Source organism: Aotus nancymaae, unplaced genomic scaffold, assembly GCF_030222135.1.
Source record: "Aotus nancymaae isolate 86718 unplaced genomic scaffold, 86718_ANA_hifiasm-v0.15.2.pri h1tg000029l, whole genome shotgun sequence".
Taxonomy (NCBI): Eukaryota; Metazoa; Chordata; class Mammalia; order Primates; family Aotidae; genus Aotus; species Aotus nancymaae.
Window position 1 is genome coordinate 52,928,258 of NW_026988442.1, and position 15,947 is coordinate 52,944,204.

The 15,947-nt window shown below is 35.9% G+C and overlaps 1 protein-coding gene across 22 annotated transcripts in view; it reads left to right on the plus strand.

Annotated features, from left to right (window-relative positions):
- The window catches only part of BAZ2B (bromodomain adjacent to zinc finger domain 2B), a 432,545-nt gene that overhangs the window by 279,898 nt on the left and 136,700 nt on the right, over positions 1 to 15,947 (plus strand). For 18 of the 22 annotated variants that reach the window (XM_064382711.1, XM_064382695.1, XM_064382705.1 and 15 more), the window contains 3 exons: positions 1,894 to 2,082; positions 7,583 to 7,750; positions 9,286 to 9,479. In XM_064382711.1, the coding sequence (XP_064238781.1) occupies positions 1,894 to 2,082; positions 7,583 to 7,750; positions 9,286 to 9,479 (551 nt within the window). The remainder of the gene's footprint in view (positions 1 to 1,893; positions 2,083 to 7,582; positions 7,751 to 9,285; positions 9,480 to 15,947) is intronic. The other 4 variants (XM_064382699.1, XM_064382714.1, XM_064382715.1 and 1 more) reach the window with 2 other exon arrangements.

A 15,947-nucleotide genomic window follows, 5' to 3' on the forward strand; every position in this document is an offset into this window, starting at 1 on the left:
TGTTTTATTTTGACTCATCTTCGGTGCTAACGCAGTCCATTCTAATAACACGGAAGAACCAACTCAACAAAAACAATGATTAGCTGACTTAGAAAAGACACCCAAGTTTATGCCCTTTCCTTATCCTCTTAACTTACAGTTTCTTTGTGAGCCTTCCTTGTAAAGACATTTTGAGGATCTTCCCTGTGAGATCTAGTTACTGCTTTGTTGTAGTGGGAGCACTATCCTGAATCAGAACTTTCCTCTATAGCCTGATGCAAAACATAGTTAATATAATTTATTTAAATATTATTTTTAAAAGTCATTCATATCTTCCTGTTTCAGTAAAGAATATAGCATTATTTTAATAAAGAATGTAGGCTTTATATCAGACTTTGGAGGGTACACTCTGATCTTTTTTAGGACTACCTCTTGGTTTTCAGGGAGCAAGAAAACAAAGGGAAGAGATTTGATTAATGACTAAATGATAACAGTAAACACTATTTTAAACTTACATTTAGAAATTTCAAACATACTATGTTAAAACTAATTAAATTGCAGTGCACAGTCAGGACTGATGTAATATAAACAAGAGATAATAAGGAAGCTTTATTCTAATTTTAACAAAGAGCACAGTACTGTTTATACAGTAAATTCTTAAGATAATCTAGAGTATTCTCTTTTCCCAGTAGCAAGCGAGGGTACCTTAATTATTTCCTGGAAGTAAAGGGAAGATTTCTAAGTATTAGAAAAGTTTTCTGCCAAATTCTTACAAAGTATGAAAAATAAGTCATTTTTTAAAATCATATAACATTTCAACCTGGAGTTATAACACTTACTATTAGATTTTCTTTAGATTAAAAATAGAATTGAAAAGTCAGACTCATTTGAATTGAACATTGTCTTACTATGAGAAAGTTAAAAATGATTTTTATATTGATAACCACTTGTGAATGCATTTAGAAATATCTTTGTAAGTGTATTCATTAAGTACTTATGTTGTCTTGTTCATTGTTTTATTAGACTAGAATTTACTCCCTTTTTGGTGTTGAGATACTCTTCTCACCTAAGAAATACAGTCATAACATTTCAGTATATTATAATCTTATGGGCTACATATGCCAGTAGCCTATAAGATTATAATGCCATATTTTTACTGTACTTTTCTTAGGTTGAGCTATGTCTAGATATACAAATATTTACCATTGTGTTACAACTGCCTACAGTATTCAGTTCAGTAACATTCTGAACAGATTTGTAGTCTAGGAGCAACAGGCTGTATCCTATAGCCTAGGTGTATCCTATAGTCTAGGTGTATCCTATAGTCCAGGTGGTAGACTGTACCACCTAGGTTGTATAAGTACACTGTACAATGTTTGCACAATGACTGAATCACCTAACAATGCATTTCTTAGATTGAATTCCTGCCATTAAATAACTCATGACTGTATTAGAGATGAGAGCTTCAACTCTGGCACGTTGAAACTGGGATCTCCTTGCTTAGAGTGTATGATAATTTGAGTATTAACTTGGTGACAGATTCTGGACTTCAGTGGCTTTCAACCTTAGATTAAAAGGATTTTTTTTATTTTCCTTCTTATGAGTAAAAACTATTGATAATATATTAATGTACATATATTAAGAGAAAATTGGCCTCACTTCCTCAGGTCAAACAATTTTAATTAGTGAAAATTATTTACTTAAAACAGAGGTTCTCAAATCTCAAATTCAAAGTAAGTAAAGTTATACCATTCATTTTAATTATTTTTAGCGTGCTTTCATGTTTCTAGAAACATTTTTTAGGGCTTGAAGAGTAGAAAATGCAGAAGAAAATATGTAACATAAATATAGGTAACTTATTGTAAATTTTAACTATAAACACTGAAATCAGATATGTGTTTTTTTCCCTCCCAGGACATTTATTCAGAACAGCTGGGGATCAACCATTTAACCTGTCCACAGTGTCGAGTGCCTTCCCAATGGTCAGCCACCCAGTCTTTGGTCTGCATTCAGCCAGCTCAGGGCATTCAGAATTTGGTGGTTTGGGGACACTTGGTACACCCACAGCCTTAGCAGCACATCCCCAACTAGCATCTTTTCCAGGTAAACATCTGTTACAGACAGTGTTCATGAAAAGGAGGAAAGCTTAAGAATGTTCAAGCAGTAATTTGTTGAACAAAAGGAATAGTGTAATGCCTGGTGTATTGTAACTTGGGTGCAAGAATTGGCTCAATCCTATTTATCATGTGCAAAATATTAAACACCTTAAATGTGTTAGGTGGCAGAGCAGTTAATTAGATATCCAGGTATTTAACTAGAGAAACAGGTGTCTGTCACAGAAGGTAATAATTCAGGCAAGTTTTTTCTCATGTTTTTTATTGAAGTATAATATACAGAAAAGTATACATATTTCAAGTGTAGAGCTGAATGATTTGATTTTTTAAAAAATCAAGCCTTATTTGATTTTTAAAAAACTTATTTAACTTAGTGTGAAACTGTTTTATAATGAGTATTTTTACACTCCTGTTTTAGGTTCTCACTTTCTTCACTATATAAGGAAAATCAGCTAGACTCTTAAATTTCTTTATTTTTCTATTTTGGTTTGGTTTTTTTGAAATGAAGTCTTGCTCTGTTGCCCAGATTGGAGAGCAGTTGTGCAATCTCAGCTCACTGCAACCTCCACCTCCCGGGTTCAAGCAATTCTCCTGTCTCAGCTCCCGAGTAGCTGGCATTACAAGTACACACCACCGTGTCTGGCTACTTTTTGTATTTTTAGTTGAGACGGGATTTCACCATGTTGACCAGGCTGGTCTTGAATTCCTGACCTCAAGTGATCTGCCGCCTTGGCCTTCCAGAGTGTTGAAATTACAGGCATGTGCCACTGTGCCTGGCCTATTTTTCTGTATTTGATCAAAACAACTATACAGTTGTACCATTTACATGGCAAAAGGATCAGTATTATCCAAAATTCTATAGATTATGAGGATTTAGTAATTCAGTAAGACATTAGTTAATTAAAACTTTAGACAAACAGGCTTTAATTTGTTATATTATCTTGAAAGCCTAAATTTGAATGTGTTTTCTATAGATTAATTTGACTTTAATAAATTTTAGTAAGGGCTGCATGTATTAATGTATATAAAATAATTTAAAACAAAGCATGATTCTAGAGACAGATAGGCCTGAATTTAAATCTGGCTTTGTTATTTCATAGCTGTGTGACCTGGAAGAAATTATCTGGCCTCTTAGCCTCAGTTTTCTCATCTGAAAAATGAGGATCATAATAATAGTACCTGACTCATAGGTTTCTTGTGAGGATTAAAGGAGTTAAGTAATATTTAGTGCCAAACACAGTGTCTGGTGCACTTAATTAGTCCGTAATTGGTAACTATCTTGATTATTTTCTTTTGCCCACTTTAATGGTTAATAATTTATCAAATCCTTCTTTAAAAGGAAAGAAGTATTTTTAAAACTATATGTAGAAAGGATAGATGGTTAAATGTTAGTTCAAGTACTATTTCTTGAGTCATATTACTTCTTCAATTCAGTTGTCTGGGAATCGAGGACACTGAGGAGGAGTAATGTGAGTGGACAGTTAAAGAAGTCTTAAACCAAGTATTAACCTTTCCTTCAAAAATATTAATAGGAATTTATTCAATTCCCAGCATGATTGTTTAGCAAGAAAAGCTTTCCACAGATATTTACTGAAAATATGATTGCTGAATAAATATCAAAATAGATAATAACAATATAGATAGCTACTGGTATCTTAAATATTTTTATGGTTTTATCCTGGTTTATTACACTTTTGCTTTTGAAAATTTCTAAATCACAATGCAAATACTGTATTATTAAAATTAAATGTCTTTTGTACTAGAATGATGTTTAACACATTTAAAAAATTACTCATCTGGGGCTGGGCAAAGTGGCTCACACCTGTAATCCCAGCACTTTGGGAGGCCGAGGTGGGTGGATCACAAGGTCAGGAGATAGAGACCATCCTGGCCAAAATGGTGAAACCCCGTCTCTACTAAAAATACAAAAATTAGCCAGGTGTGGTGGCGCCCACCTATAATCCCAGCTACTCAGGAGGCTGAGGCAGAATTGCTTGAACCCGGGAGGTGAAGGTTGCAGTGAGCCGAGATCGTGCTACTGCACTCCAGCCTGGGTGACAGAGTGAGACTTTGTCTCAAAACCTCCCCCCACCAAAAAAAATTACTCATCTAGATTTCAATAATGTTGATACTTTCACTATATAGAAAAAACTTTTATAGCTTCCCCAGCAAAAATAAATTATTCACTTATTCATTTAATGTACAGTATTCTTTGGGCATCTACTCCTCTGCACACAAGGCCAGTTATAAGTTGCTTACAGTTTTTGGGAGATGGATAAACAATTACAAGATAGAGTCTTTAGTGATAAAAGTATGCCTAGATGAGCATACTTTTTACCAAATGGGCAGAGACTATGCCTAGTTTTCAAAGATTCATTTTGTTTAATTTGTAGATTTCATACAGTAACTTAAATATAAATTTTCTATAATTGACTTTATTCGGAAGGGTAACCAAATTGCCAATTTTAAATAACGCAGTAAATAAATGAGGACACAACAGGCAGATATTACTAGGAATTTTAATTGAGGAATAATTTATTTTTACATTTTATGTACTTTCTAAAATATGCATATCAGATTAAATCAATAAATGTAAAATTATTTAGTGGATATTAGCATAATAAAATTATTTCCATTTTATATTGAAATAGTATTTCATGGTCATTAAAAAAATATTTGTACTTTTTGGTAATTAATTGTGGTATTAAATTACCATGAATTTTTGCAAAATATTTTTGGCTCTGTCAAGTATGAAAGATTTTTAAATTCTGCTCAATCTTCTAGGTTCAAATTGAGATCCATTATGTCCTCCAAAGTATTATTAATAGAATCTTTGAGTTAAATATGTTAAATATTGACTGGGCATGGTGGTGGCTCATGCCTGTAATTTTGGGAGCCCAAAGTGGGTGGATACCTGAGGCTGGAAGTTTGAGAGCAGACTCACCAATATGGCCAAACCTCATCTTTACCAAAACTACAAATATTAGCCAGGCATAGTGGCACAGGCCTGTAATCTCAGCTACCATCGAGGCTGAAGCACGAGAATGACGTGAATCTGGAGATGGAGGTTGCAGTGAGCCCACATCAGGCCACTGAACTCCAGCGTGGGTGACAGAGCGTCACTGTCTCAAAAAAAAAATTGAAAAGTTAAATACTATGTTGTTATTTCTTTTGAATATACTTAGAAATTTACCATATGCTGATTTATGTAATCCTTATTTTGTATTTTTCATTTTATCAACAAGCTGGTTTGTGACTAAATTTTATTTTCCTAAATTTAGACTACAGGTAAGCTTGTCACTTAACAAAAATTATTTCCTACGAAATAATATCAGACATTTCTAAAATTTACATTCAGAAGTTCTACCACTTGCATCTTTTTATTTAATTGATCTTATTTACTTGTTTTGTATTTTCCTCTGTGGTATCAGGTTATTTTTAACACACATTTTCCAGTTGTTTTCTCTGATCTCTACTGTGTGCTTATTTACTTTTTTTCTTCCTTTGAGAGAGTTTCACTCTGTCACCCAGGCTGGAGTGCAGTGGCGCAATCTGAGCTCACTGCAACCTCTACTTTCGAGGTTCAACTGATTCTCGTGCCTCAGCTTCCTGAGTATTGAGGATTACAGACATGCACTACCACGCCCAGCTATGTGCTTATTTATGTTTGACATTCTCAAGTACTTTTTTAAATGTTTTTTTCTGAGTTTATGTCTAAAATATTTGAATCTTATTATACCTTGATTACCTTACCAATTTTTTAGTTGTTTACAAAGTCTATGAATTCCACTTTAATTACAGACTCTGTTAAATTATATACATATCATTGGGAAACCTCAGTCCTTCCCTGCTTTTTAAAATATTTCATAGAGACAGGATCTCTTTCTGTTGCCCTAGGCTGGTCTCACATTCCTGGCCTCAAGTGAACCTCTCACCTCAGCCTCCCAAAGCTCTGGGATTACAAGTATGGACCACTGTGTCGGGTCCTCAGTACAGTAACTTTTTATCAGCTAGCTAGAACCTAGCTTTCAAACCTATAAATAACAATACTCCGACTGTGCTGATACAAGCCTAAAATGCACACTTTTTCTTCCTATCTAAATGTACATCTTTCATCTAAACAGTGGATAAATGACTAATGCTTTAGTATAGTTATTCTTGGTTCCATTCTCATTATTCAGGCACAGCTGAGTATACATTGGTGTCATTTTACTAGTAACGCCTTCCTGCAGTGCAGAAAAATAGATTTTGCAGTTTTCTACTTACACTGTTTTTTAGACTTTTGAGAATGGCAGCTACCATGAAAATTTTACTTTTCTTTTAAACCAGATTTTGCGATTAGGTAATGAAGGTGCATATCACTTTATATTCTATTTTTAATGAAGGGATATTCCTAGAAAAGTTTTAAAGATTATAAAATGCAATATACTGACAATTTTGAGCTTTCACATACTGTATTGTTGTGGGATTTTTTCCTCTGATGTTCTTATGGTTGTCACGGTCAAGGAAAAATACACCATATCTTTTGGAAGATTGATCTGAAAGATAATAACTGATTTGATAATATAGCAGACTAGCCAGTTGAAGAAGATTGTTTTTGAGATTTTAGATGGGACAGTACAAATTTACTTCATCCTTCCTTGAAAAACATATAAAATTTGGCTTATTTCCTTTTCTAAAACTTTAAAAGAGACTATTTAAATATTTACCTTTTATTGAATGATTTTCTACCACTTGGTCATTTTGTATCAATAAAACAATTATTGTTATCTGCAATTTATGAGAGGAAGTAAAAACAAAATTCAGGCTTTCATCATTAACTTTAAGGGGAGAAGCTTTATAAATCTTTTATATTTTAATGTGAAATTACTTGTTTTTGAAATCTTCTTTGAGAACTTATTTTTTAGACCATAAAAAGGGCCTCCTGATTTTGCTATATTTATGGTTATCTTTAAATATAGAATGTTTTCTTCCATAACCGTACTTGAGGTATAGTGGATTATAGTAGTTTTGTATTATTATTTAGACTATCTGATTTATCAGAGCCAGAATTTATGTTGTATGTAATTTGAGGAAAGTCTTAACATAGGTTGTAGATACAAACTTAAATTCTAAGGATTTAAAACAGATGAGAAAAGTTATGGGATAAGTCACCAAAGAGTGAAATACTTCTTTTATATTCCGAGTTTTCACTTTCATTTTTTAAACTGTTGACTACCTTTACAAGCTTGAACTCTACAAAGCTGCCAAGTGAAGATCCGTAGATACTCGCCTAATGAGAAGAGTGCTAAGTGTACAAGTTCAACTGTTTAAAATTAGGAAAGTGATCAGAAGTATGAGTAATTCAGCAGTTTTGTTCCAAGATGAAACTTGAAGTTTTTTTTTGTTTTTTTTTTTTGGTTTTTTAAATAAAACATAGAAAGCCATTGTGACATTAACTGGAAAGTTAATTTATATATTTTTGTTTGGTGGGTTTGTTTGGTTTCGAGGTGCAGAATGGTGGCGAACGACAGATGCTCATACTCGTACAGGAGCAACCTTCTTTCCACCATTACTGGGAATTCCTCCACTATTTGCTCCCCCAGCCCAGAATAATGATTCTTCTTCATTCCATTCAAGGACTTCAGGAAAAAGTAATCGAAATGGTCCTGAAAAAGGTATCCACATTGATATAAGTGAAGTACAATAAATCTTCCATTCTAATATTATTTTCATAACATTCAGGTTTAATATATTTTTATTGTTTTTGTTTGTTTGTTTTAACAGAGACAAGGGCTCACTCTTTTGCCCAGGCAGTAGTACAGTTGTGTGATCATAGCTTGCAACAGCCTTGTCTTCCTGGGCTCTAGTGATCCTCCTGCCTCAGCCTCCCAAGGACTACAGTCAGGCACCACTATGCCTCACTACATTTTTTTTTTTTTTTTTTTTTTTTTTTTTTTTGAGACGGAGTCTCGCTCTTGTTACCCAGGCTGGAGTGCAATGGCGCGATCTCGGCTCACCGCAACCTCCGCCTCCTGGGTTCAGGCAATTCTCCTGCCTCAGCCTCCTGAGTAGCTGGGATTACAGGCACGCGCCACCGTGCCCAGCTAATTTTTTTGTATTAATAGAGACGGGGTTTCACAATGTTGACCAGGATGGTCTCGATCTCTCGACCTCGTGATCCACCCGCCTCGGCCTCCCAAAGTGCTGGGATTACAGGCTTGAGCCACCGCGCCCGGCCGCCTCACTACATTTTTTAAATTTATTTTTATTTTTTGTACGACAGGGTCTCTGTATGTTGCCAGTGGTCTCAAACTTCTGGCCTCAAACAGTATTTACACCTCAGCCTCCCAAAGTGCTGGGATTACAGGAGTAAGCCACCGTGTACACCCGGCCTTAGTAACAGTTTTATAGTGTTATGCTAGACCTTTTCACATTTTCTTGCTTAATTCTTACAATAATTCTTTGAGATTAGAAGTATTTTAATTTTGCAACCAAGGTCAAATAAGTTGTTCAAGAAAGTGCTGCTTACATAAGGATGTGATCTAGTCAGAATTTGAGCCCAATTCTGCTTTTTCCTCTGTATCTCATTACCTCCCTATATGTAACCCAATACAATGTTACTTCTTCTGTAATTAAGTGTTAATTTCATTAAAATTCATAACCTAGTACTGTTTTTAAATCATCACAATATTTCTACAATTAACAACTTGTTAGAATATAATTTGAAACATAACATTTTAGATGGTTTATTATCTTTCTTTTCACTTAAGTGTTACAAAGTTTGCTCTAAAAGGAGAACATTTGCATTTCATCATCTTTCTAAACATTTTGTTTAATTGAGGTGAAATTCACTTAATATTAACCATCTTAAAGTGAACAGTTTAGGCATATTTAATGCATTCGCAGTGTTGTGCAACCACCACCTCTTGTTTTGAAACATTTTCATCACTGCAAAAGGAAACTCTGACCCATTAAGCAGTTGCTCCCCATTCCCCTTTCCCTCAGCCCCTGGCAACCATTAGTTTTCACTTTGTCTCTATAGGTTTACCTACTCCGAATATTTCATATAGATGGAATCATACAATAAAACCTTTTCTGTCTTCTTTCACTTACATTTTCAGGTTCATTCAATTTTACATGTATGTGTACTTCATTGTTAACTGACTCAATAATATTCCATTGTATAAATATGTTTATTTTTATTTTCAAGGTGTAAATGGGTCAATAAATGGAAATAGTACATCATCTGTAATTGGTATCAATACATCTGTACTATCCACTACTGCTTCAAGTTCCATGGGACAAACTAAAAGTGCAAGCTCAGGTGGAGGAAATCGAAAATGTAATCAGGAACAGAGCAAAAACCAGCCTTTGGATGCTAGAGTTGACAAAATCAAAGATAAGGTAAGTTATTCTCTGAAGGACTAATATATAATAGATCTATATATATAAGATTAGCATTCTGAAGGTCAAATCAATAGAATCTCTGGATTAATTTCCTATGAATTACCAACTTTTATTTTTGCAGTATGTTTATGTTGTACCAGTATAAATAATACAAATAGTAATAATAGATAAAATTTATTGAGAATTTACTGCAAGTCAGCTCTCCTCTAATTGCTTTTCATGAAATATCTATTAACTCCTTCCTATATCCAAAATGAAGTAGCTACTGTTATTACAAATGAGGAAGCAAAGCACTAAAATAATTAGCCAGTAAGTGACTGAGCCAGGATTTGAGGTCAAGTGGGTTAACTCCAGTGCATTAGAAAAGAGTAAATAAGAAAACCTTTTCTTATGGAAAATTTCAAATATACAAAGTAGTCAGAATAATCATTTGTAACTATTATTCAGCTTCAACAGTTATCGCATATGTCAAGTTTTATTTCATATCTATCCCCAACTTTGCAAGTTATCAATTTATTGCCTTTCAGCTGTAAATCATTCTTTTCTGCTTTGCCACTTGTTGCAATTTTAGTACTTGTTAGTAGAAGGTCCTGGAAGAACACTGGAAGATGATACTTCTTTTTCTTCTTCTTTCAACTTTTTTTTTTTGTTCTTCTTCTCCTTTGATAGGGTCTGGCTCTGTTGCACTGGCTGGAGTGCAGTGGCACAATCTCAGCTCACTGCAGCTTCCAGCACCCAAGCTTAAGCCATCCTCCCACCTCAGCTTCCCTAGTGGCTAGGACTTCAAGTGCATGCCACCATGCCCAGCTAATTGTTATTTTTTTTGCAGAGATGGTGTCTCACTATATTGCCCAGGCTGGTCTTGAATGACTGGGCCTGGGTCTCCCAAAGTGCTGGGATTACAGGCGTGAGCCACCATGTGTGGCTGGGAATTCTTTTTCCTGTTCTAGTGTTTTCTTCTTTTTCTTGTGCTGTGGCTGCCAATGGGTGGCTTCCTTGCTAGCTGACAGCTTCTCTACTGGTGGTGTCCAGGAGATCCAGTGGTAGTCAGGAGACCCAGTAGAATACACCATCAAGTGAGTTTCATTGGCATCTCATCAGGCAGCTTCCATGTTCTGGACAGTAGGTGGCTTTCAAGCTAATTTTACTGCCACTGTAGCTGACAGGTTCCCAGCCAAGTTTTTCTAGTATCTTAGCAAGCAGTGTTTTGTGTGTGTCAGCCTTGACTGTGATACCTCATTGAGTGTCTCTGCCATCCATTGGGCAATAGCCACATCCTCTCCCACAAATTCTGAAACTTAGCCTTGGATGAATGAAGGGGTTGGAGGGAAAAGGCCCTCTTCCAAGGTTATCTTTATTTCATGACTCTACCTTAGCCCTACAAAAAGTATGTATTCCCTACATCTCCTTTTCTTGTATTATTTAGAGGTCACTTTATCCCTCTTAGTAGTTAATCTTCTGTTATTAATCAATATTCTTTATGTTAAATTATTCATGTTCAGCAGATTGTTGATGTGGTTTCTTCCTCCTGAGTAGATCTTGTCAGCTCTATAATTGGTACCAGGAGTAGGGTGAGTATGCAGCTTGCAGGCGGTAAATTCACTTCTACATTCTGATCACACTACACTTTTGGATTTCCTCTTCCACATTATGCCAGAAGCTCTGACATCTCAACTTTATAAAATGTAGGTCATCACTGAGTCCAGGTTTTATTTATCTAACCAAGTAAGCTGAGAAGCCTCTAGCTGTATGATCTAGCATATTATATATTAGATCACTTTTATCAGTGAATTTGTTCTGTTCCAGTTTGTAATTTCTTCTTGTATAAGAGGTCTGAGTTAAAAGCCTTGGCATCAACTGCAAACATTTGGGAAACAAAGATAGAGTTGTGTCTTCTCTTCTACATTCTATAAAAACTACTTTCAGGGCCTGGTTTTTCAGTGGAAGAGAGTCAAAAGTTTGTCATCCTACACACATGATGTTCTTCGCCATCTTAGCAGCAATATTATGACTAAGAGCTTTTGATACATCATAACACGAATAGCAACATATGGGTAGCCACTGACTGGAAATGACATTGATCCGAATGTTAAATCTGAACTACATGCCTGTTATACTCCAGTTTCTAATCCTACGAACTACTTTATCAGATTTTTCTTTGTCCTTTTTAAAGACAGTATCAACCTCCATTTATTTTCCAGAACAAATGACACAAAACTGAACAAATACATTTATTTTCTTTTGCTGAGCATATTTTGTAGATATATTTCCTCTAAATCTTTAAATTTCCTTCTCAACAGAAAACATTTTTCATAGTGTAGCATGCTTATATGAAGACTTGGGGGAAGGTCATCTGGTAATGCTAAGAAGCTTGATGATATCCATCACAAAAATACTAAAGTTCTGTACATAAGCCCCAAAACAACCATTTTCTTTCCCTTTCAACCCACACCACTGAGCACTCAAGCAAACATGATAAGAGATTCTTAATTGTTTCCTCCCAGGGACACAGGTGTCAGTGTCATACTCTCCACCTGTTGTTCCTTACCTGCTCTTGGCTCTTCTCCCATAGGATTTGTTTCAATGGCAGTCTCATTAGTGTAAGCACTAAGGGCCAATCTCTCAGCTGCTGCCAGCTTCTCTGATCCCAGACACTGACTGAAGCCATTCATTTCTGACTCCCATACTGTTTTGAATCAAATCCTAGACATCATACCATTGGATGTATTTTTTTTTTATGAGAAAAAGAAAGAAAGAGAAAGAAAAAGGGGGAGAGAGAACAGGATTCTTGCTCTATTGCCTGGGCTGGAATGCAATCTAAAAGTAGGTATTAAAAACCTCCTTTATGCCAATAATTATGCTTAACAACAGAGACAGGAAGGAATAAGGGAAGAAAATAACAAACAGCCAACCAATATTTGACTTAAGTCTGTGAAATGCCATGCAAATGCTGAAGAGTGATTTACTTCCATTTATGTAGTCACCTTCAAAATAGTTGTAATATAATACTGAGAAAAATGTATGTTCTGTGGACCAGGGGTGGAGAATTCTATAAATATTCACTAAGTTTACTTATTCCAGGTCTAAGTTCAAATCATAGATGTCCCTATTAATTTTCTATGTCATTGATCCGTCGAATATTAACAATGTGGTGTCAAAATCTCCTGCTATTATTGTGCGGGAGTCCAGGTCTCTTTATAAGTCATTAAGAACTTGTCTTATGTATCTGGGTGCTCCTGCATTGGGTGCATATATATTTATAATCATTAACTCCTGTTGTTGCATTGATCCTTTTACCACTATGTAATGTCCTTCTTTGTTTCTTTTAGTCTTTGTTACTATTAAAGCCTATTTTGTGAGAGATGAAAGTTACAACTCTTGTTTTTTGTTTTTGTTTTGTTTTTTTCCTCTCCATTTAATTGGTGAATCTTCCTCCATCCCTTTGTTTTGAGCCTTTGTATGTCGTTGCTTGTGAAATAGATCTGGATACAGCATACCAATGGGTTTTGACTTTTTATTCAATTTACCTGTCTGTGTCTTTGATTGGGGCATTTAATCCATTTAAATTTAGAATTAATATTAATATTTGTGAGTTCAATATTGTAATTTAATGCTAGATGGCTATTTTGCCCATTAGTAGATGTAGATTCTTCATTATAGAGATACTCTTTACGTTTTGGTAAGTTTTTGGGATGACTGATACTGGTTGTTCCTTTCTGTGTATAGTGCTTCATTCAGAAGATCTTGTAAAGCAGACCTGGTGGTGATGAAATCTCTGAGTGCTTGCTTGTTCGTGAAAAATTTTATTTTTCCTCTGCTTATGAAGCTTAGTTTGGCAGGATATGAGATTCTGGGTTGAAAATTCTTTTCTTTGAGGATATTGAATATTGACCCCCACTCTCTTCTAATTTGTAGGGTTTCTGTTGAGAGGTCTGCTGTGAGTCTGATAGGCTTCCCTTTATGGGTAACGTGACCTTTCTCTCTAGCTGCCCTTAGAATTTTCTCCTTTATTCCAACCCTAGTGAATCTAGCGATTATGTGTCTTGGAGTTGCTCTACTTGAGGAATATCTTTGTGGAGTTCTCTGGATTAGCTGGAGTTGAGTATTGTCCTGCCTTACTAGATTAGGAAAGTTTTCCTGAATAGTATCCTGAAGAATATTTTCCAGCTTGGATTCATTCTCTTCATGACATTCAGGTATACCTATCAATCGTAAATTAGGTCTTTTCACATAGTCCCATATTTCTTGGAGACTTTGCTCATTCCTTTTTACTCTTTCTTCTCTAATCTTGTCTTTTCATTTCATTTCATTAAGTTGGTCTTCGACCTCTGATATCCTTTCTTCTAGTTGATCAATTCGACTGTTAAAACCTGTGCATACTTTGCAAAGTTCTCGTATTGTGTTCTTCAGTTCCATTAATTCACTTATATTCCTCTCTAAGTTGTCTATTCTCATTAGCATTTTGTCAAACCTTTTTTCAGGGTTCTTAGTTTCCTTACATTGGGCTAGAACATGTTCTTTTAGCTCACTAAAATTCCTTATTATCCACTTTCTGAAGCCTAAATCTGTTAATGGAACGCACTCGTTCTCCATCTGGCCTTGTTCTCTTGTTGATGGGGAACTGTGATCCCCTGTAGAAGGAGAGGCATTCTGATCTTGGGTATTCTCAGCCTTTTTACGCTGGTTTTTTCCCATCATTGTGAGTTCATCCACCTGTCATCTTTGTAATTGCCTACTTTCAAATTAGGTCTCTGAGTAGACCTCCAACTTGTTGATTCCCAGCGCCGAAATCTGAGCAACCCACTGCACCGGCCAAAACAGCAACATTAAGATTCGTGGTGCTTTTCTGCCTGGGAATCTCCAGTCTGGCTTCCCTCTTGAATCCCTTCTTCAGTCAGGTAAATGGGCGACTCTGCCTTCCTGGAGCTCCAAACATCAACCAAAAGGGGACCCAGTCCCGTTTACCCTGCACCAAGAACCTCTGTGCCAACGCGCCAGCAAAACCACCACACTGGCCACAAGAGTTGCCCTGGCTACCCGTGGGGCTCCTCTGCTGGGAATCTTCCGGTCCGTGGGTAACAAAAATTCGTCTTAAAGTGTGGCATCCTCTCGTTCTGTGTGCTTTCTCTGGGAGCTACAATCCCAAGCTGCTAGTGATCAGCCATCTTGGATCTTTCTCCCATTGGATGTATTTTTATGTGTGCTTCTAAAAGTTAAATGTCCATGCTTTTAACTCTTATGCTATCCTACCTCCTAAGAAGTAGTGCTAAAATCAAGTAAAATCTCCAGTGCCTCTACGATATGTAAGGCATTGTACAAGACCTTAGAGGCATGACTATGCCACAGTTCCTGTACTTAGTTCTAATGAGGAATCTACATTGACATTCCTAAACAGAATCAGTGCTGTTATACTAAAAAGCTCTTATTTGGAGAATATACTGAAAATTCACAGAGGCACCTCTTTCTACCCAGTTTTAGAGATAGATTCTGAAGTACCATAGTAGTGTCTAAGGCAACTAAGTGGAAATAACATCATGGAGAGATTGTCTATTCAAGTGAGGCATACTAGAACTTAACATTTCAGAAGAACAGCACTTTCAGATGATATGTGATTCAGCATGAGTTTATAGCAGTGGGTTGTTCAAGTAAAATGGAGATAAAGGGCATTGGAACTGAAGAAGAAAATCATATGCTTTTTTACCCAGTATTTTTTCAGTTTTCAAAGCTCTTTTAAAAAGTTGCTTTATTTGCTCTTTTCATGTGTAGTTTGAAAAACTGTTCTTCAGCTAATTTTGATACCTTCCATGGGGCGTGGGGTACTTATCTCAGCCATTCTCATTGAAAGTCATTGATTAAGTCCACTCCCCACATATAGTCTTCGTATATATTAGAATAAATATTGATATTGTAATTAAATAATTAAGACTAAAATATACAGCCTGTTAAGAAAAAAATAAAACCATTCAAGGTTGAATGAGTTCTATCCCAACTGCTATACAAGTTATTGTTCCCATAGCAACCAAAATAGTCTTTTTTTTTTTATTGCATTTTAGGTTTTGGGGTACATGTGAAGAACATGCAAGATTGTTGCATAGGTACATATGTGGCAGTGTGATTTGCTGCCTTCCTCCCCTTCACCTGTATGTGGCATTTTTCCCCATGCTATCTCTCCCCAACTCCCCACTCCCCGCTGTCCCTCCCCTATTTCCCCCCAACGGACCCCAGTGTATAGTGCTCCCCTCCCTGTGTCCATATGTTCTCATTGTTCAACACCCGCCTATGAGTGAGAACATGTGTTTGATTTTGTGTTCTTGTGGCAGTTTGCAGAGAATGATGGTTTCCAGGTTCATCCATGTCCCTACAAAGGATGCAAACTCATCATTTTTGATGGCTACATAGTATTCCATGGTGTATATGTGCCACATTTTCCCTGTCCAGTCTATCATCGATGGGCATTTGGGTTGA